Source organism: Heliangelus exortis, chromosome 2 (genome assembly GCF_036169615.1).
Source record: "Heliangelus exortis chromosome 2, bHelExo1.hap1, whole genome shotgun sequence".
Taxonomy (NCBI): domain Eukaryota; kingdom Metazoa; phylum Chordata; class Aves; order Apodiformes; family Trochilidae; genus Heliangelus; species Heliangelus exortis.
Genome location: NC_092423.1, coordinates 28903732 through 28926067, shown reverse-complemented (window position 1 = coordinate 28926067; position 22336 = coordinate 28903732). Strand labels below are relative to the sequence as shown.

The following is a 22336-nucleotide window of genomic DNA, read 5'->3' as shown; positions in this document are numbered from 1 at the left end:
TTTTTAAGGTCAGGTCCTTTTGGCAATCAAGTCTATGGTAGAAGGGTCAGGACCATAACTTAAGAGAACTGTTGTTAGCAAAATAAATGTTGCTGTTGTCATTATGTGCTAAAGTCTCTGTGTGCCATATGGAATTTTTCATTTTCAGAGATGTATCATGAAGTGATGAAGAGATTTTTACTGTACCTGCCATGCTTTGAGATCTTCCTAATGACTTTTTTTTAAAAAAACCCACAGCTTTCTCAGGTTATGGAAGCAAAATGAGTAAATGTCAGTAAAAGCACTGATGTGTCAGAATTGTGGATTTTATTCATACTTAAAGACTTGTATTGAGGGGGCTTTGTTTCACATTATGTCTTTTTTTTTTTCTTTCTTTTAGGCAGTGTTTTAAAAAGTTATGTGCATGCATAATCATATACAGCCCTTTATTGCTTATTTTTGGCAGCGCACAAGAGCAAAAACTTAATTTGCTGCTTTCCAAAAGTGCATTGTGTTTATGTAATGGATTTGCATCAGTTGCAGTCTGTAACAGTTAAGTGTTTTAATTGGCAGAACACCCACATGAAGACTTGTTTGTTTTTCTGATAAGGAAAATGCCAGCTAAGTTAGTCCATATGTTCTGTTCAAATAAGAAGTGACATATTTGCATGTAATGGCCATTCTTTAAAAATAAAATTAAAAGGAAAAAGTAACACAAAACTAATGTGGAAGAGGGGCAAGTTTATGCATAGTTATGGATTTTTGTCAATTTTCAGAAATAGCAACTATTTTGCTAAGGAAAGCTGTTTGTCTTGCATTTTAAGTGCTTGTGGTTTATTACTGTATCTGTTGATGACCTGGGTAATGTTAAAATGGAAGTGTACATTGTTTACTGGGGTTTTTTTTGTTGTTGTTGTTTTTGTTTTTAATCTCAGAAAGATTTAAGTGGTTTTTATTGTCTAATGAGCAATTGTCTACTTTCAGAAGACTTGAAACTCACATACTTTATAGTAGTTTAATAATGCTTAAAAAATGTTTGGAATGTGTAAGATGGAAAGAAAAATAGAAGTTACAGAGCTCCATTTAATGAAATACATCCTCTTCAGCTGCCAGTCGTGAAGGGGCTTGACAGGCTTCTAGTGCTCCACAGCTGCAGAATCTATTTCTGCTTCTTCAGGGGAAATTGGAAAACTTCCACACTCTTTCAGCCTGAGAATCCCACATTAGGCATCTGCCCTGCTCTTTCTGAAGAGAAGGGACTCAGACATCACCCAGCTGTCAAAGATGACATTTGTACTCCTAGTGGTAGTATTGGGGGAACTTAGGCTTGATCCCAGTTGGAAAAAAAATATTCTGCCTTCAGTTCCTTTTGATTTTAGGTAATTTGTAGGAATTGTTCAAATTTGTGTTCAGGTTAGGACCTGGCTTTGAAACAGACATCCTTAATTTCTTCGAGTGCTGATTTTCTTTCACATTTTTTTCCCCATAGGGATGAAGCCTTTGTTATCTTTGACTTGTCATTAACAGACAAATCTTCAGGTAGAACAATACTGATTGTTATGAACATAAATCATGCAGTATATGCTAAACAGGGCACAACTAAATTTTTATTAAAATTTGTGTCTGCTGACTCTATCTTGACAGTCCTTGTCAGTGAAGGCGATCATATTACTGAAGATCTAGTCAGGAATATTGTATTCACATGATGACAAATATTTTTATAGTTTGATGTGAGAAATCAAACTGGATGTGAACCAAGTGTTGATATGGCTTCTGAGAACCAAAGGTCAACGTGGATTCCTTTAGCTATGTGACAGGTTGTTTTTTGGAAATTAAATGACCAGAAAGAACATAGTGTTTCAGGAAGACACAATGAAGAATCTTACTTCTGCAGCCCATTTCCAGCCCATAGGCATTAAATGCCTTTGTTCCACTGGATGTTATGTTTGTTTTAAAATTTAAAAATTAAAAAAAGTGATATTGCATTACAAAACCTTAATAATACAAAACCTTAGATAATTAAAATCTTTCTAATAATAGTGAGGTCTCAGTATTATTCCATTAAGAAGGAAGAGGAGAATCATGTAACTGGAAGTTTACTTTCATAACTGTAAATGATAATATTTTAGTTGTCTGCATGAGTCACAGTGGGTCCCTGAATTGGAAGTGCTGATCAGTTGACCAGTCTACTGATGCAATGTCTTAATGTAATGTGTTTAGATTTCCCACTTCACATATAAAATACATTTCCTTAGTTCCAAGAGTCATTAAGAATATATCTGTAGCTTAAAGAAATCTTTTCTGTTCTTCATTTTTGGGACTTTTAACTTATAACCTGCAGGACCTTTCTTTTTAGAAATAGTCTAGAACAAATTTTAGTTGGTTCTAATACTTGTTATAATTTACTGTCAGGCTAGAGTTATTGCAGCATTGTGTTGCAGCCTGGAGTTTATTTCTGAATTGTTTTTTGAAACATATCAATGTCCATGAGCTACTGTAGAATTTTTTATTATATTGTTGCCTGTGTATTTAGAATGATTATACTGTGATCTGATGCAGGGTATTAAATGAAGTAACAGCTTGTCTTTTATGTTCCCGAGTTAATCTCCAATTTTTATTGGCACTTGTATATTTCATTGTTTATCTTATTAAGTGAAATCTGTTTCTTTTATGTTCTGTGCAGAATGTGAAAGATGATGGGCAGCACGTATGGAGACTGAAACACTTTAACAAGCCTGCCTACTGTAATCTTTGTTTGAACATGCTAATCGGAGTAGGCAAGCAAGGTCTCTGCTGTTCTTGTGAGTATAAGCATTTCAGTGTCCATTTGCATTCATGTCTAATGCTAGAAATGTTGTACTTGATGCATATCAAAGAACTAGAAGCTTCCCGGCACAAACCCATGGTTTGGAGCACAATGGTGTCTCCTCCATTGTCTTATTTGCTTGAGCACTCAAAACTTCCATTTTTTAACTTTTCAGCATATGGGCTTTCAAAACTGTTGTTTGAGGGATAATTGTTCCCCTTGGAGCCTGCTTTCTTTTACCTTTCCTTTTACCTTTCCTTTTTCCTTCCTTTCCCTTCGCTTTTTCCTTCCCTTTGCTTTTTCCTTCCCTTCCCTTTTTCCTTCTTTTCCCTTTATCCTTCCCTTTTCCCTTCCCTTTTCCCTTCCCTTTTCCCTTCCCTTTTCCCTTCCCTTTTCCCTTCCCTTTTCCCTTCCCTTTTCTCTTCCCTTTTCCCTTACCTCTTCCCTTCCCTTTTCCCTTCCTTTCTTCTTCTCTCTCTTTCTCTCTTTTCTTTTTTAATTCTTCCAGCAAGTATCATGATTATGTTTAAACTCTGTATTTTTGCTAATTCTTTCATATTTACTAACAACTACCCGTATCTATTTAATAAGCATCAACTTGACAAGCACTATTTTTTAATAAAATTATTTTCACAGGATTCTTGTTTTGTTAATTGTGAAGGGTAAAATCCCATTTTCCCAGAAATCAAATTTTTTGAATGCCTGTATTTTAGTATGTTTACTTGGTTTGTAATCATAAATCTCACTTTTGCCATCATTTCACAGATTAATTGACTATAGAATTTTAGGTAAAGAGACACAGAATAACTACTGCATCTAACTGATTCTTCATTAGGCTATTAAATGCTGTTACTGCAGTTCAGTTCCATGAATTATATCTATGTATCTGCTAATAATCTGTATTTGATCAACTCATAACCTGTATCTTGAAAAACCAAATCTTGCCAAAAGAGATCTTGTCTGTTTGAATATTTCAATAGATGGATGATCCATATCTTTTGTATTGTGTTCCAATGATTAATCATCTTTTCTTTTAACAAAGACCTATTTTCTGATTTGAATGTGTCTGGTAGATGGTTCCAGTGATTGGTTCGTGTTATCGCCTGCTCCATTAGATTAATGAGATCTTCAGTACCCACTGCATTCTTGATAGTATCAACCCACCTTTCATTCTTCTTTTTGATAAATTAATCAGTTTCTTAGTGTAAGTTACTTCCTCCATTTTTGATATGAAAGATGGCCCATCACAGGTGATCAGGACCTTTCTGCCTGTACAGCTTTATTGATATAATTTGAGATTAGTCTGAATGAATGTGTGTTTTGGAATTGGCCATTTCTCTCTCCTCTGTGGACCACAGAACTCTCAAAAACATAACTCAGATGCAACTCCTTCACACATAGGTTTTCATATTGTATAAATTTATTCACAGTAGTATGGAATTAGAGAGATACATTTATTAAAATGCAAATAAATATCAATTGCATAACTTCAGATTAATAAATGCTAATGATAGTAACCAGAATACATATGTAAAGTGGTGAACTGACTGTTAGATCTTGAAATGTTAGATTCTTCATATTCTTTTATGTCAGACTGATATAAACTTAATCTTTGTGAGGGAGTGAAAGACCCATATTTGTAAAGAAAACTTCTTATGGGGCAGATGTAGGTCATCTTCAGTAGTTATTATGAATGTGTAGGTGAGTTATATCAAATGCCCCCAAAAGACTCACCTTACAAGAGCTTTAATTTTCTCTGCTGCAATGTACCTTCTAAAAATTTTTTTGTTATTGTGCTTAGCTTTTACCTGGGGAGAGAAATGGTCCCAGAGTATCTGAAGAACTTCCACATGCTCCTTTCAGTTACTTTGTGCAGCAAGAGACATGATGCTGCTTGCAAAACTCTTACACTATTTCCTTATTTTGCTAAGCGTCTTCTCCAATATATTTTTACAACTCCTTGCTATAATTTCCATTATTTGCATTTTAGATTGTGTGGGAGGAAAAAAAAAAAAAGGAAACTGCAGGGGGCCTCACCATCCCTCCATGGTCCAATCAACAATGTTACTCCCTGCAGTTTGTCTGATTAATGGCTGCGCCTCCCACAGGGTTTGTGTAATAGGTGCAAGCAAGGTGTTTAGAAGTACTTTGTGCTTAATTACTCTCGAGGTCAAAAGCTTGAGACATATATTGCACAGGGAGAAATTAATTCTCAGTTGTTAATAGTTGTCTCTATTGAATGCAGGTATAAGCTGTAGCATCACTTTATTTCCTCATCTAGGCATAGCTGTGTAATTGAAGGCAGGAGAGCTTTGTGTTGCACCCCGGTATTTGTATGTTTTCCAAATGCATCTAATGATCTTTACAGACCTGGTCAACAATAGTAGTAACCTAAAACTGATGTCAAAGGGTTAGAAAGAAAAACAAAACCAAAAACAAAGCAAACAAACAAAAAAATAAACAAACAAAAAAAACAAAAAGCAAAAAACAAAAACAAAAACAAACAAAAAAAAAAAAAAAAAGAGAGAGAAATGCTTAGGAGATGGCATTTAGGAGAGTAAGAGTTAAACTTAGGGTGATCACATGGAATGCACACCAAAAAAAAAAGGCTTTCTGAAAATGGACTGATCAGCCATTTAAGATTTATAAATCAATAGAAAGAACAACATAAACTCATTGGCTTTTGGTTTTGTGCTTGCCAGCTGCTCTCATGCCTATAGTTTGTAAAATATAGATTTCTTTCTACTAGCAAACGACACCAAACCATTTGGCAGTCATCAATTTGTCTTTAATATTTTTGTCATTTGGGAATTATCGTGAAAAAATTTAGTGAGCTCTGATTTAATTAAGAATTTCCTGTTATGCAATGATAGTGTATTCTTGGATTTCTCACTTGCATAATATTTCCTGTTCTAATTGGCCTTTTGTATTCTACGGAAAAAGCAGTCTAGCTTGAGTTTTCATTGACTGATTGGATTGATTATATGGTGATAGCATGCTGGTAACGTTATTTGTTTCATAAAAATGTATTCAGAAATACCATTGCCTCAACATCTGTTAATGTGTTTCTTTTTTTTCAGTTTGCAAGTATACAGTCCATGAACGCTGTGTCTCAAGAGCTCCCGCATCTTGCATCAAAACATATGTGAAGTCCAAAAAGAATACTGATGTAAGTTTGGGGTGGCATTAAGTTTAAAATGTACCTGTCTGTTTATTAACCCCACGTAAATCCACACTTTTCTTTTGCAGGTAATGCACCATTTCTGGGTAGAAGGAAATTGTCCAACAAAATGTGATAAGTGCCACAAAACTATAAAATGTTACCAAGGCTTGACTGGACTTCACTGTGTTTGGTGTCAGATCACAGTGAGTATATAACAGTAAAACCTTTAGCCCAGGTTAAAAAACCAAAAATCTGCATATGTTTTCTTGAAGACTCTTAATTCAAAGGGTCTAATTCAGTTTCGTTATCAGGAATGGATACTGTGTGTTTAAGAAATGGTATATGGAGAATATTCATAGGATTCCTTAATTGTTGAAATACCCAAAGTTGTACTCTGCTTCAAGGCAATGTAAAAATGGAAATAATATGTCATCCTAAAGAGCAGAATTCATGATCTACATTATAGAAAGATTATAGAAGAGTTTTCAGTGCTGGGGAAAATCAAGGTCACCGTGACACTAGGGCAAAATTCTAATCTGCAGTGTACTGACAGGCAAATGAAATTGAAGACATCTGGTAGGATGCAGTGATTTCAAGTGTCTGGGAATAATAGCAGAGACATCTCAGTAATATAGTAATCTGTGCACCAAGTCTAATATATACAACTCTTGTGCACTCCTTATTCAGCAGGAACCAATGACTGGAACTAAAGACATTCAAGGAACACTGCTCTTATAAGTGAGATCTTCATGCTAGAAGGAGCAATGAGAGTATTTCTGTTCCTTGCCTGGGCAGGATTTAAATCTAGTAGGGAGAGATTCAGCCTTCTTCTGGGGTTTTTGCTTTTTTGCTGATATTATTATTATTGTTATTGTTATGGAACAACAGTTGTTTGTTGAGTGTTTTAAATAATGAGACTGAGTGTTTGTTTTCAGTATACAAGTTTATGACACATTTTCTTACTGCAAGAATACATAATACAAAACATCATCAAAGAAAATAGATCCAGGACACTTTCAGTGATAAGCTGTTATGATTACTTAAAAACCAATGTTTTATAAGAAAGCAAATGTGTAGTCCAGATTGCTGTCAAAATTTGGATAATTTATGCAGAGAATGAAACACCCAATCCAAAATTTTGGCATGAGGATAATTAAATTTAGGCAATAGCTATCTGTGTTTAGGTAGATAAATAAGAATTTTCCACTCTAGATATAGATGTGTTTACATTTGTGTAGTATCTGTTTATCGTTCAAGAAATATGTCTTATGTAAGGCTCTTGAAATCAAAGGGAGGAACCATTTTTGTAGCTTCTCAGAAAAATTATCTTCCCATTTTCTCACATGAATCTGGACCAGATATGTAAAGGTCTTTTACTTCTGGAAGGTACCTGTCTGGATGAGAGTTCCGTAAGAACTGAGATTTATTAAAAAAATACCGAGAAATTATTTATAACTAAAAGCACTGTGGAGGAAGAGTCTAATTTCTTTTGAAAATATTTTGGAGTGCTTGTGTGCATACTTAAGTCTTGAAATTGAAATTCGAGTTAAAAGTAGGCCTCTGTTCTTTTGAAAATCTTGTCACTGAGGTTTACAATTTTACAGTTGAATTTCCATTTTCCATAGAAGTGGTGTTGTAGTTTCAAATAACTACTAATAATTTTATTTATGGTTCAGGTATAAACTAGACATAGAAGTGAATATTAGTAATTTTTAAAAAATTAATAATTCTTCAAGTTATTTTTTCAATTTCCTTTTCACTTTTCTTGCAATACTATATATGCTATTGCAGTAACTTTCTTTGCTAATAGCAGTGTTTATTTCTGAAAAGAGAGTTTTAAATTCCTAACAGATGCATGATTTTTAAATTCTGAATTTATATATAATTATGCTCCTTCATACATTTTCAGCCCCTTGTGCAACACATTCACGATTTGTTGCTGCCATATTTTTATAATGTAAGGGAATGCTAGTTATTACAGAACTAATTTTGGGCCTTCTTTGTGCATTCCAAATATTTTTTTTCTTACAACTTAATAGGGTCACTTCTAATGTCAAATCACTGAATAAAGTCCCAAAAATCTGAGATGTTTTTCACTAAGGAGGCTCTTACAGTGAGTTCTAAGCCAGAACCAGGATTGCCTCTTCCAAATACTCTGTACTTCTCTATTAGGGTCTCATAAATGCTTTTTTTCCTTGCTTTCTCTCCAGAAAATATGTTTTTACCTACTTTGCAGGCATCTTGTTGTGAGGGAGGTTATATTCCAAAGGAGCTAGGTTTGGGATAAGGGAATTGTAGGGAAATATGTCTAAAGTCTGTTTTTTTATATTTTCTTTTCAACAGATATGCATGTTATTTGATTTCATTTTGTCAAAGTGTTATTTTCATTAAAGCTACGTATCTTCTGCCATTTCTGTTTTCTGCTACGTGCCAATTCTGTTGTCAGTGATCAGCAGAGACTAATAAGAAGATTAAGCTATTTTTTTTCATAGATAAGTTTACATGCCACTGAGTAGCAAAGCTGCTAATTACCACTGAATGTGTGAAGATACTGTTATTTGATGTAACATGGCCTGGTGTGCATTAATTATGGTACAAGTAGCCTTACCACTGAGGCAGCGAATTAGCATGACAAATGATTTAGATTACAGGGCTACCAAAATACCCTCACAATACAGCTTTAATACTTGGAGTAAATTGAAACTCATTAGACTTTTATTTTCTGTTGCTAAGTAACTGCCTGAAAAGGTAACTTTGCAGTATAAATTAATATGGACGAGGCTAATATTAGGTGCTATTCAGTTCAAAATTTGGAAATGTTATGTCAACATTAACTGTATCAGATAGCTTTATGAAGACCGTATTACTGGTAAAGCTTATATACATCAGCAAGTGGTACAGTTTTATTGTAATTTTAATAGAGTTCATACTGTCATAGTTAAATCATCTAAGGGAAAATGAATCGGTCATTGGAAAAATGTGGTTTACAGATGTAGATGTTGAACGACAGATTTTTATAACAGCTGTTGAACCTGTTGAACTAATGCTGTAGTCTGTCTATTAAAATGGTTAAATCACTTGTTAAAGCAGATTCTTTAAATTTCTGATATTTATAATCTTGATTATTTTACATCCATTCAAATACACGTATCTTCTCAAAAACCAAAGTATTCATCCCTATGGAAATGAGCATACAAGCAGAAACAAGCATGTTACTTGAAGAACTCACATTTTTTTTTGCATCATTGCAGAAATAATAACCTTTCACAAATTTCACAATGTGGAGTTGTATTTTATTCTGGCTATCTCTAATAATATTATGAAGTATATCGGTGTGAATGCTTTGCATAATCCAGGCATTTAGCTGTGCCTTTCTACTGTCTTGTTGGATCTGAAAATATCAACAAGAACTCTTGATTGTTAGTGCAAAATTTCACTACTTAAATATTTCAATTTTAATACTTAAATAGTTTTTTTTTTATATTTAATATCGATGTCGCATACATATTTCTCATCTGCCATTTTAGCAATATGTACGAAAGCCACTGCTCTTTCAGTCAGCAAACTTGAGGATATTAGTTCTGTGTTTTCAGAGTAGCACTCATTGATTTCAGGAAAACTAGATGAATGCTAAGAATAAAACAGGAAAAGGGGAGTAATTCAAGTTCCTCAGCAGTCAGTGCAGACCTGAACATTGATTCAATCAAGACCAAAGTTTCCCTAGTAAATCTTAAAGCTCATAGAAATTCCTACATGATTCTCATATTTTATATATGTTTTCATAGATATTGCAGCATTACACTTGAACCAGTAGTGACTTTATCAGCTTCAGGTAGGAGACGGTGATACCAATAATACCAAAAGCATTCCTGAATCCACTAATAGTAGAACAGAAATTCCTGGCTCAGTGCAAGAAGCTGTCTTCCTGATAAAAAGGGTTTGCTGACCAATAACCACTACGCTGATATTCCCATATTGCCATGAAGTGTTCTTATTTTGTCTGCTGGTCCGCATGTGCAATTTCCATACTGGAAAATATTTTGCTCTACTGTTCTTTGCTTCAATATAAATTAATTTGTTTTGTCAGTCCTAAGAGGCTTTCCACTGCATCGTGTATCATTTTGCTTGTAATACTCTAGTAATAGTTAGATTAACTTGAAGTCAACCCATTCTAGGATGCCCTGTTTTCTTCAACCCATTCCAGGATGCCCTGTTTTCTTAGACTGTAGTTGTAGAATGTCAGAGTTGAATCTTCATTTTCTTTCTTCCCATAGTTGCATAACAAATGTGCTTCACATCTAAAACCTGAATGTGACTGTGGACCTTTGAAGGACCATATTTTACCACCTACATCGATCTGCCCAGTAGTATTGGTGAGTTACCTATATGTTTGTTTCAGATGTAACCCTCTGTCACAGATAATGAATAAAACAATGCTGGTGCTGTTGGACTATTTATTAAATTCACAGAACTTGAAAACAGTGGGTGATTCTGACTGATGAGTTTATAGGCTCAAGCATGCTTTAACCTCTGCATGTTGTGTTTTCCTTCATGTGAGAATGAACTTTCTGTAGGGCATATTATGACTGAAGCTGACTCAGGTTTTATCACTTACTCAGACTGTATTTACCAGAAACTGTATAGGCAGAACGCTTCTACATTTTACATCTTTTATAGATCCAACTTCCCAGAATAATGAAGTTATTCTTATGGACAGTTTTTGCTTGGGATGCATATTGTATATCTGCAATGCTGAGGTCTCTGATCTAAGCCGGAGGTTACCTAGAATGATGACACTGGTCTTGCAGTAAGCTATGCATCAACATTATGGTATATTTTATTCTGTAGTAGTGGACAGTAAATTTCTCTATCCACAAAAACAATAACTCAGTTCAATGAAAAGAAAAATGAAAGCTATACATAGGTTGTATAAAAAAGAGCAGAGCAGCTTATCATTAAAAAAGAGCTTTGGAATTAACTTATGTATTCATATATTAAATTGGATGTTTTGTGCTGATGACAGTGGTAGCATCATCATTTTTGTAACAGAACAGACGTGGTTCTCTTACTCTAAATTTATTTCATAATAACAGTAAGAAATTCTTGGATTTAAGAGAGAGTGATTTATTGCAGGGAGGCAAAACCGAGACACTGTACTTTCTGATCTTAAACCTGTTTCTGATCATTAAGAATAACATTCGTGCCTGTTCTCAATAACTTGTTTTCTGATTAAACCTTTAGCTTGGTTGTTTATAAATCTGCTAAGAGGTGCGTGCTAGACTTTGGCTCTGTACTCGAATAGATTGGGACTATTCCATTGCTGTCAATGAAAGTAAAGCAGTTTAAAGCTGGCTTTAATATTTATGAAATATTTTTTACTATTTATGAGGAGTCAATACTCCCTTTGTAGTTTGTCTGTAATACTACTTTGGTATTGCCTGGACATGTTCTGAATAATAATTGTAAAATATTATTTTAAATTTGTTGGATGTTTTGTTTTAGAGTATTTGATTTTCAGAAACTTAGGTTATACTTTAAAAATTAACATGTAGGAATTACTATTTTGTAATTGGACTGTTTTTGTTTTATTATTATTTATTGTTTGCCATTCTTATAAACTGAATAAAGCCTCAGCCTGAAATTTTATCTTCAATTACATTTGTGTAACTCCATTTTCTTTTCAGGAGAGGAAGAGGTATAGAGGAATTAAGATTTGCATTCCACAATTCTAGTTTAGTTAAGTTGTTTAAAGGATATATAAAACCACTCTAGAGTCAAATCACCCTTGAATAGGTTTGTTTTATCTGCAAATTTTGAAGGCTTAAGCAGAAGTAAATATGTTTTCCTGTATCAGAATCATGTTTCAGTATTACATACTAATAATGTAACATGAAACATGTTTTTCAGTACCATATGTAGTTAGGAACGAAAAATGTATTTTACTGTTATTTGATAATGAGAACTTTATAATTTTGTAGCATATTTTTTCATCTAATATTTTTTTCCAAAAAGGCATTAAAATCCTGAGTATACTTACATTATAAATACTTAATCAGTGACCAAGCTAATAGGAATTCCTTCTAGATACTATTGATTGCAGTGTAAGTATTATTTATCTTAGCAATTTTTTAATTAGTTTCTCCTTCTTCCTGTTATGGAGATTCCTTTTGAGAAATAGTGTTTCATTGTATGTGAAACCAGCACTCTCAATAATGACAGCAAAATCAGTGAACATATCCATGTCAAAACTGTCTTAAGGATGCAGTAATGAGTGTGTCTGTTACTGGAAATGATGTGTTCAGATGTATCAAGTCTGATATACCTTGCAGTAGGAAGAGTATTTCAGCTAGGACACATTTAGCTTCAGTGATCATCTGAGCAGTGATGTTTTTAAAATGCTGCACATGTGAGAGGTAAAGGATAGCACACAGCCATTTTCACACAGTGTTTTCTGTACCAGGTTTATCTTTGAGTATTTTGAGGTGTCAGAGAAGAATGTATTTCTATCTCCTGCAGAATAAGTTATAGGAGTTGTTGGAAAATAGCAAGGTGAAAAATTGTCTGTCTTTGATCTCTCAAATGTTTTGGCCCTACCTTCCATCTGCAACTCTTTCTGCAGAGATAATGATAGTTTTTTTCATAAATTGCATTTCACCAGGACCATGTATTATATTAGAGTTACCAAACTGGTCTGTGGGTTGCAATTTGTCATTCAGGTCCATATCCGCTTGGTTTCTCCATTTCCTAGGTATCCATTGATGTGCAGAATCATTGCTGCAACAGTGAAGAAGAAATTAAAACCTACCCTTCCTGATTGTAATATCATGAAGGGTGATAAATCTCTCCCCCCCAAAGTACAGCCATCTCAGCTCAGGTGGCTGTTCTAAATTACTCATTTAGGGTCTCTTTAGATACGAGAGATTCCCCTAAAACAGAGTGAGTGGCATGATCCTCATGTACTGTCATTTCTCTTAAGAGCTGGAGAGAGAACTTAAATGCTTCATCATCTGAAAGTTAGACCAGATGCCTGGTCTAAGTCAAATAAGAAAGCTAACATCTTAGAAATGCACAAAGTGGAACTTGTCAGATGTTATTCCTAAATATGATATGCTATGTTCTCAGGTCAAAAAGAAACCATGGGGAAATTCACACAGTTGGTGCTGTGTACGTCATGAAAGGCTCAGCTATCTGTCTGGATTCAGTGCCTTATAAAGATTTTTCATGTCTCACAGCAGTACTTTTAGATGTTTTAGTAGAATGTAGTCTGTCAACTTTAAAAATGGCCCCTTTTACTTTTCTGTTTACCGTATATAAGGCTTGTTGTACGTATTTTTGTTCAAGTTAAGTGAGTTTTGTTATAAACTGTGTGTGCAGATTTCAAGTGATAGTCTTTTAATAGATGTCAGATAGACTTTAATGTTACTCTCTTTTATTTCGGTAACGTTTTAATTAATTCATACTGATTGAATAAATGTACATTGAGACTTGTTTCCTAATGAGGGCACATTTAGAGGAAAGGTTTTGCATCATTCTGATATCCTGTGGGTAATTATATTCTAATTATATGGTGGGGGGAAAAGTCTATAACTCAGTGCTGATATTGTTCATTGGACCCAATTAATTACATGCACATAATGAAAGTTCATGATAAGGTTGACTGGCAGTGAGTTTAAAAATCTTTAACTCAATTGAATCCTAGCCTACCAAGAGTAGAGAATTAGATCATAACCAGGTTAAAACCTGGGTATTGGAATGAGATGAGTGAGTAGTGAAGAAAAAAATTGGTCTCTCATGATACAGTTTCTCTCTCCCCTCCCCTTTATAAGGTAAAGAGGGAAAAATGCTACCATACATTTTGGCTTCTTCAGTAGGTGCCTTCCTTTACTTTGCTCTATTTATTGATGAACACAGAGGATGCTGTAAGTTGTATTTGTATTTGTAGAAGAATAATTGCATTTTTCTGTTACCAAAATATATATAGCCTTGGGTAATGACAAATCAACCAATAAAAGACTACTATTTAATCGTTATATATTTATTTCCTCATGCGTGATTATTTTTATTTTCCTATTGTTTATGAAAACTTTACAATTATTTTTTTCTTTAACTTAATTTCTAACATTGGTTTTGAAAACTATAATTAAAATTGTTGTGGAATAAAAAGAAAATTATGGAATAAATTGTAAAACATAAGGTACCCTGATTATAATGCAAGTGTTACTATATGGTAGTTGTCACTGTCTCCATAGTAACGAGTTTATTTCAGCAGGGGAGGGTCTGCTGTAATGTTGAAGATGAGAAGTTAAATAATTAAAATTTAAAATGGGATATATTTCCATGTATTTTATTGTCAACTTTATTTTTCAGCATTCTGGGCCAAATTGGTCATTGTGATAAAAAGTTTGAAGTCACTGACTTGTCTTTTCTCTTCTGAATATGTCCTTTCTTTTTTGCAGTCAAAATCTTTATAACTTTTTAGGACACAGTAATTCAGAGATAAATTCTGTGTATACGAATATACGTATTGATATCCAATTTTTATACCATAATTTTTTTTTATACATCTAATATAAAATATCAAAAATCAAATTCATTTAACATCTTATTTTAAAATATTAACAGTTATATATTCTGGTGGAGGAAATATATGTATCCAGTTTGGGTCAGATTTAATCATAGGTTTGGAAGGTATCTCAAGGATCATCTGGTCCAAGCTTTGCGTTGGTTTGGCATTTTATTGCACGAGAACATAAATGCTCAAAAATCTGCTGTTTCTAACTAGATCTCTTTAGGCACATAGTGCATACAGCAGATTACAAATGCTATAGCGAAGCAATGTGTCCTGAGCAACTAAGCAATGCACATTATGGCATATAGCTGGCAAAACAATAATACTGAATAGAGGTTGAAAATGCTGTAGAGGAATTTTATTTGACTACCACTATTTAGTGAGACTAGATATAGATACAGAATAGCTAATGACTGTGTTATAGTTGCAACATAGTTCAATAGATATTTTTTCTATCTCTGATAATATGGTTTATTAATACTGTTTTCCTGTGAGGCAGGTATATATTACTCACATAGGAAAGCAGAGATATTGAGACAGAAAAAGGGAATTAGCAGTTACTAGTTGAAGAATGACCTTTCTTAATCCATTTTCTAGTTTTTGATCCTAAAATGATTCTTCTGTTTTTATTATGGTAGAGATCAGTTTTAACTCAGTTGAATCCAGGTTCAACATGGAGCACAGAAAATCAGTGCAGTGTATAAGCATCCTTACGAGCAAGTTGATCCTTTGAAGTTGAATGCTAGCCTTATTCTGAGTTTCTAAACAAAGATACTACCAAAAAAACCTCCAAACCCCAACATAGTTATTTGAATGTATATGCTTCTATGGGGGTGGAATTTAAATCTGGTTGTTGAATATTAGATAATGACATAGGAATTGAAACAAATTTAAAAAACAAAACACTGTTTTCCTTTTCTGTTGCATATCATATTGCAGATTCAGTTCTCTGAGAATCTAATACAGACTTGAAATATAATGGTGTGCTTATCTACACTAAGAGCTTTTTCATTTCTTTTAAGTCAGAAGGAAATTAATAATTGCCCTGGAGGAAAATGTATCTTCCTAACTAATTATCTGTTCAGCAAACACAGTTCAATGTTAAAATAATAAGATGCTGATAAACTCAAATGGCAGCCATTCAATCATTTTAAGTTATATCTAGTTGCCTGCCCACAACTCATCACTACTGTCTGTTCCTAAGCTTATTCCTTAGAACCTCTGCTGTTGGAGTTGCACATGTTTTTATTTTCAGAATTCTTTTCCAACTCCTTAGTCTTTCTGGGACACTGTGCATAATTGCCTGCTATAGCACAAGCTCATTTTAGGTCGCAAATTAAGTCTTGGGCCCTACTTTTGGTGTATGTCAATATTGAATGGGTGCTAGACATGAGATGTTGTTTTTAGTCAACTAACTGAACTAAGACCAACATGCTAAATGAGAAATTCTTGACTATGATTTTGATGTATAATTCTCTACATCTCTATTAGGACTTAGTAAAGAATCTACATGAAGTACTTATGTAAAGTTATCATGTAGAAATTCCTTGTTCAGAACAAGGAATATGATTTTGGAAGGTATTCTCAGGTGATTATGTCTCTAGTCCAGCCTTGTCTTTTTCCCCTGTATTTTGTCTACAAGTATTATGGGTGACAAGATACTTCCTTCTGATTGACATAATGTGATTTATTTTACCTGCAAGTGTTTCTATCAAGACAGCTCTCAGATTAATTACCTTTTCCTTAAAGCATGGGCATGTGTAACTCACTGGGCAGTATTTTTGCTAGTGAATTGGTAGCTAATTTTGTCCACAGGATGACATTAAGCTTCAGCCCATAGGTGAAGGGCTGGGCTACAGCTCTAGGAGCTCTCAAGACAGCATGATGTGCTGTCCTAGTATTGGCCCTTCTGATTAGTATGTACACAGAGTTAGATCTAGAAATGTGGAAAAATTTGATAAAGTAAAATTTCAAAATATTTTAAAATATCTAAATCTGAGTTAGCTGGATGTGATATCTGATAGATGTCTCAAAGAGGTTGGTTTCCAGGGTTTTGGGGTACTGGGGTGATCTTTTTAAGTTTTCAGGGTATGTGAATCCTTGGTTTTCTTTGGGTTTTATGTGATTAAGGACATAAATTGGATGGAATGGAATTTCTGTAGGCAAGGTCTTGAATTCCTCACAGGCTTATACAATGACAGTCTATGTGTACCTATTCTAATATTTCGTTGCATATTAAAGCACAGGTTTTGCACCCCTTGGAGAGTCTCATGTCATTAAATGAAATAGTTTAAGGATTCATTGAGCAGGTTCCTCTAAGTTCCTTTAAAAAAAAAACAAAACATTGGTTTCGAAAAGTCATGTTCATACTTCTATGGCCTTCATCCTGATAGTATTTCAGGATAACTTTAAGACATATTTTGTACATTCCATATGATCTTTCCTGGCCAGATTAGCCTGATCAATATCTTTCAAGTTCACGTTTCTCAGTTCTAAAACAGGGTGTATTTTAATTATAGTTGGTTTAGTTTACTCATAATAACATAGAATTTGGTTCTCTCCATATGCACCCCCATCTTCTAGCTGGGCTGTAGGGTATATGCTTCATCTGAAAGGATATAGTATAAAAGAAATAATTATCATACAGGAGTAATCTCAAATTTCAGTAGCTACTTGACACAACTGTGTAATGGTATTAAGCATTCGCTAGTGGCTTTAGAGGCCTATTTAATTTATAAAGAAATTGTTATTTTATGTTTAAAAAAATTGTTTTAAGTAATCTCAGTTGCATACAAAATAATCCAGAAAAATAGATTTGCACTTTGAGTAAGAGAAGGGGAGAAAAAGCATTTTTTCCTGGATTCTGTCAGCAATTAAAATGTAGAGGTAACAAATAGTAAGCCACTGGTTACTATTCTGTATCTTTGTATGTCTATTTCTAAAGAATAGAAATACTTTTTGAAGATGAACATGATATAGCAATTTTAGTGGGAAAAAATTTTGAGTAAGATACTTGCTTTGGATGAGGATTTGAAGTCTTGGAATATTAATTAAAAGATTACTCTCCAAGTACGAAGTATCTCTCTTACTGTTTAAAAGAATAGTAAGTCTAGATTGTTTAACACTTTTAGCTGGTGATAAAATAGTCCCACACATCCTTCCCAGAACATAAATTATATGACAGCAAAAGCACTGGGCAAGTATGGTCATGCAGATGTGTAAGAAAACAAACTAAACCAAACCAAACAAAAAAACCATGCCGTGTGTGTTTGCTGTAAGTACAACTGCTGCAAGGTAACGTTCCCTGTGATCTCTCTCTCCATGCCTCTTCCCATCCCAGCTGTTTGGTGCTGCAGCCTAACATTCTCTTTTCCCAACAGACGCTTCCCACTTTAGGAGGGTTGCTCCCTGAGGTGCGTAACGGGAGGCATCCGGGTACACACGAGTACTGACGGATCGCGATATTGTACGTGCCGCTTGCTGTAAAAAAAAGTGCATTTTGGGGCTGAACTAAAAATACAGACGTGGCATTCCGTGCTGTCATTCGAAAGGCCCTGACTTATTTAGCAATTCGTTTTTCTTGTTTGGATGAGTAAAAGGGGTAGATACAATTGAATCATTCTTCCCTCCCAGTTGTCTCCCTGGAGCAATATTGAATGGTAGAAGCTCCAGTTAAGGGATGTGGACTTCCAAGTGGGAAGTCCAAGGGGAGAAAAAAAGGTATTAGAGGTGCAAAAATGGGTGGAAAAAATTTGTTGTGGTAAGTACTGTTTTGCAAGGTATGTGCTCTGGCGTATACCAAAAGAACAGAAAAGCCTGATTCTTTGAGCCGTCAAAATGTACAATACCTTTTAAAATGCTGTATTCAATATCTCTATCGACCTCATGCATGTACCCTAAACAAAATGGTTCACAGATATGTTTATCATTTTGTATGCTTTACTTATTAGGTATAAAATATAGCACAAGCATTGCAGAAACATTTCTTACCTCAAAAAAATTTTTTTTTATTTTGTAAAACCATTTATTCAGTGCATGTCAAATTTGTCTTAACATTGCTAGAATTTGTAGGATCCTATCCACAGGTGATTCTATTAAACTGTTATTATCTCATAAAAAATGACACTGCTTAGTTTCTGACACTCTTGGGTAGATTAGTAATGTTATAGTTCCTGAGAGACAGTTATTCAGTCAATCATGAACAACTGCATTAGAGAGACAGCTTTCTATTTCATATATAAAACAAAATAACTGTGAAATAATATTAAAAACAGACTTTTTCAAATAAAATGCTACATTGAATTTTTGTACCATTAATAGATTTATTCAGTAGAATTGATGCACATTATTGCATTACTTCATGCACACTGTAAAACAGTTATTCACTTGTATGACATATGTATAACATTATAAGATATAATTCTTTAGGAAATTTATAAACTCCTATCTGCTTCTTTAGAAATGTTTCAGAGAGAATGGCTGGTACATGTGTTGATGTATATTGTGGTATCAGAGTCATATAAGATGGATGATGCCAAATAAATAATTTATGCTTCAAAAATCATCATTGAAGGAAGCAGACCTTCAATGATGAGGTCAAGTATCTGTATATGATTTTTTTATAACACCTCAGAAAATTCTGTCATGAATCTAGGATATTTTCTGTTATGTTGTGTGAGGTATATTGCCTAATCTTGTGTAGTCACTGTGTGGGACAAGTTGTCTTCGTGAGTAAAACAGTGGTTTGTTTTTTTTTTATGGGCAGGTAATATAAAGTTGAGGAGAAATGTGGTTGATTCAGCAGCTTCAAGGGCCAGGGCCAGCATGAGGGTATTTGCTGCTATCTGTATTGTGGTGGAAAAAAAAAAAAAGCCCAATATCGAAACATTGCTTGAAGAATTTGTTACTGCGTTTTGCTGCAGAATGATTGATAACAGCAGGACTGGGCACTGTGGTAGACATCATTTATGTAAAGACAGTTCTCAGCAGTGTATAAATGCTTTTCCTCTAAGTAATAACATAATATATGCAAGAAGATTTTTAGTGCCATACTTTACAAGGAGGCCTCTTTGGAACAGTGTTTTGTTAACACAAAACTGAATCTGTTCCTTTATGTTGCCTTTTTCTTTTAAGTATCACAAATATGTTCTGTAGTGTAATGTTTTTCTAGACTTCAAAAAATTTATGCTTCATCTCAGATTTTTGTTAGAAACCAGGGATTTTTTTTACTATGTGTGTCTGTATTGCTGACATCTGATTTGATTTTTTTAAGATGTTGCAATATCAAAGAGCCAGATTTGGCTGTAATATAAACCCTGTTTAACATGATATGCTTACTTTTTATAGAATGTAGTGACTTTTAAAGGGTAGTTATTCATAAAATTGTTTAAAGCCCCAAAGCTGCTTCTTACATATGCAATGAAGTATGAAGGTTCCTTCATACTGACGTTTCTTACTCTCTGTCCTTGGCACTAAGCCATACTCTTGTGCATTAGTGTTTTGTGTTCGTTTTCAAATGTTACTGTGTTTGGATGTCTCATCCTAGTTATACTTTTTAAAGAAATCATAAAATAAATAAGTAAAAAGTCAGTGATTTATTAGGCATTGTTACAAAATTGGAGAGTCATTTTGGTTGGAAATGACCCTTAAGATCATCAAGTTCAATTGTTAACCTAGTGAACTGCCAAGTGCACCATTAAGTCACGTTCCTAAGTGCCACATCTACCTGTCTTTTAAATACCTTTGGGCATGGTGACTCCCTCACTTCACTGGGCAGCCTGTTTCAGTTTCTGACAAGCCTTTCAGTGAAGAAATTTTCCCTAATATCCAATCTAAACTTCCCCTGGAACAACTTGAGGCCAGTCCCTCCTGTTTTGTCCCTTGTAATTTAGAAGAAGACATACAACATTCACCCCACTACAGCTTTCTTTCACGCAGCTGTAGAGTAGTCTAGCCTCAGCCTTCTTTTCTCCAGAAAAACAACCTCATAGTGAGGGGCCCAAAACTGAACACAGTATTTAAGGTGCAGCCTCACCAAGTGCCAGTACTGGAGGACAATCACTTCTCTAGCCTTGATAGCCACAATATTTATGATACAAACCAGGATGCTCTTGGCCTTCTTGGCAACCTGGTCACACTGCTTGCTCATACTCAGCCGGCTATCAATCAAAACTTCCAAGTCCTTTTTTCACTGTGGTCAGCTTTCCAAAGCCTGTAGCATTGCATGGGATTGCTGTTACCCAAGTGCTAGACCTGGCTCTTAGCCTGGTTGAATCTCTTAGAATTGGCCTAGGACCATCAATCCAGCCCATCCAGGTGCCTCTGCAGAGCTTTCCTATCCTATCCTATCCTATCCTATCCTATCCTATCCTATCCTATCCTATCCTATCCTATCCTATCCTATCCTATCCTATCCTATCCTATCCTATCCTATCCTATCCTATCCCATCCCATCCTATCCTATCCTATCCCATCCTATCCTATCCCATCCTATCCTATCCTGGCAGATCAATCCTACCTAACTTGGTGTCATAAGCAAACTGCAAATAGACACTATTATGGACAATGCTTGTCTGTGTTTGAAGGTTTGGGCTGAGATTAATAGCTCTAATTGCTTTCACTGTTTTCTGTTTAAAGCAGTGATATAGTGGTCTAGACTACTGGATCTCCTCTTGAACTCACCAGTTTACTCAGAGAATCACAGAGCTCAGTTAACTAGACTCCTAAGAGTCTCATTGCATATGGGAAATAGTGTAGACTCCCTTGCTATTTAGTTTTGGGGTTTTTTTTGGTTCTTGTTTTTTCATTCTGTGGCATAGACTTATCAGTCCTTCTATAGGAAATGTAATCAGATTGCCAAAGTTCCCCAAAACACTTGGCTACCACAAGCCACTGTATTAAAATGGGAGATACTCCCTTCCTGCCAGAGAATGTTTCAGTGTTTCTTACTGGTTTAAACTGCTACAGAAGGAGTGGCATGGATTCATGGCTAGTGCAATCCCTGAAGCTTTACCAGAAGTAGTGGAAGAGTCTACCTCGTATGGAATGTTAATGGTAACACTTAATGAACAGTTTACAAAATGCAGTAGCAGGAAGAGCAACACTCTTCATGCTCTTTTCCACCGGAGCAGCTTTGTGCCACCTCTTTCCCCTGCCTAGTTTTAAAGCCTTCCTTTTGTGAAGTGAGGAAAGTGACTGGGATGTGTTTGGGACTGGGGACACCAATTCTATTCGATAAACATCTGCTGCTTTAAGTTACAGTGCATTTTTTGGACAACATAAAAGGACCTGCTGGGTTCAATTTATAAATAGGGTAAATGAGATACAAAGAGCAAGGACATCTTTATTTTTTCATTCTGAGTTCTCTGAAGTGACCTGACAACAGTTGAAAATATGATTACGGCAACATACTTCTGAGCTTTCTTCTTTCAAGTAACCATCGGATTGTGCTGCATATCAGCATCAAAAATTGCCAATGGCTTAGAATCTGTTTTGGAATCTGGTTTGTTTCTGATACAAAATGCATATTTTATAAAAAAACCACTCAGTCAATTGATTACTGTACATTTAGGACAGGTATATTTTGCCAAAGTGGTAAAGTACTCTTTAAGCATCCAATCTTTGCTAGCAGTTCAGATAAAATTTTGATAAATTACTGGTCTCTTATCAATGTGCTTATTAAACAGTCAAGTATATTGTATGCTCGGCTGTCAAGTTTCAGAATGCCATCCTGGCAATGTCAGATTATCTTTTCACATCATTGCATCAATTTGTGTTGTGACTGCACACTTTTCATCCATCTATTGCCTAGTCATTATGG

At 34.7% G+C, this 22336-nt stretch overlaps 1 protein-coding gene across 4 annotated transcripts in view; it reads left to right on the top strand.

Moving 5' to 3' along the window:
- Nucleotides 1–22336, top strand: part of DGKB (diacylglycerol kinase beta) — a 327271-nt gene that overhangs the window by 86591 nt on the left and 218344 nt on the right. For 2 of the 4 annotated variants that reach the window (XM_071735357.1, XM_071735358.1), the window contains 5 exons: nucleotides 2663–2780; nucleotides 5866–5954; nucleotides 6035–6151; nucleotides 10223–10321; nucleotides 17898–17930. In XM_071735357.1, the coding sequence (XP_071591458.1) occupies nucleotides 2663–2780; nucleotides 5866–5954; nucleotides 6035–6151; nucleotides 10223–10321; nucleotides 17898–17930 (456 nt within the window). The remainder of the gene's footprint in view (nucleotides 1–2662; nucleotides 2781–5865; nucleotides 5955–6034; nucleotides 6152–10222; nucleotides 10322–17897; nucleotides 17931–22336) is intronic. The other 2 variants (XM_071735359.1, XM_071735360.1) reach the window with 1 other exon arrangement.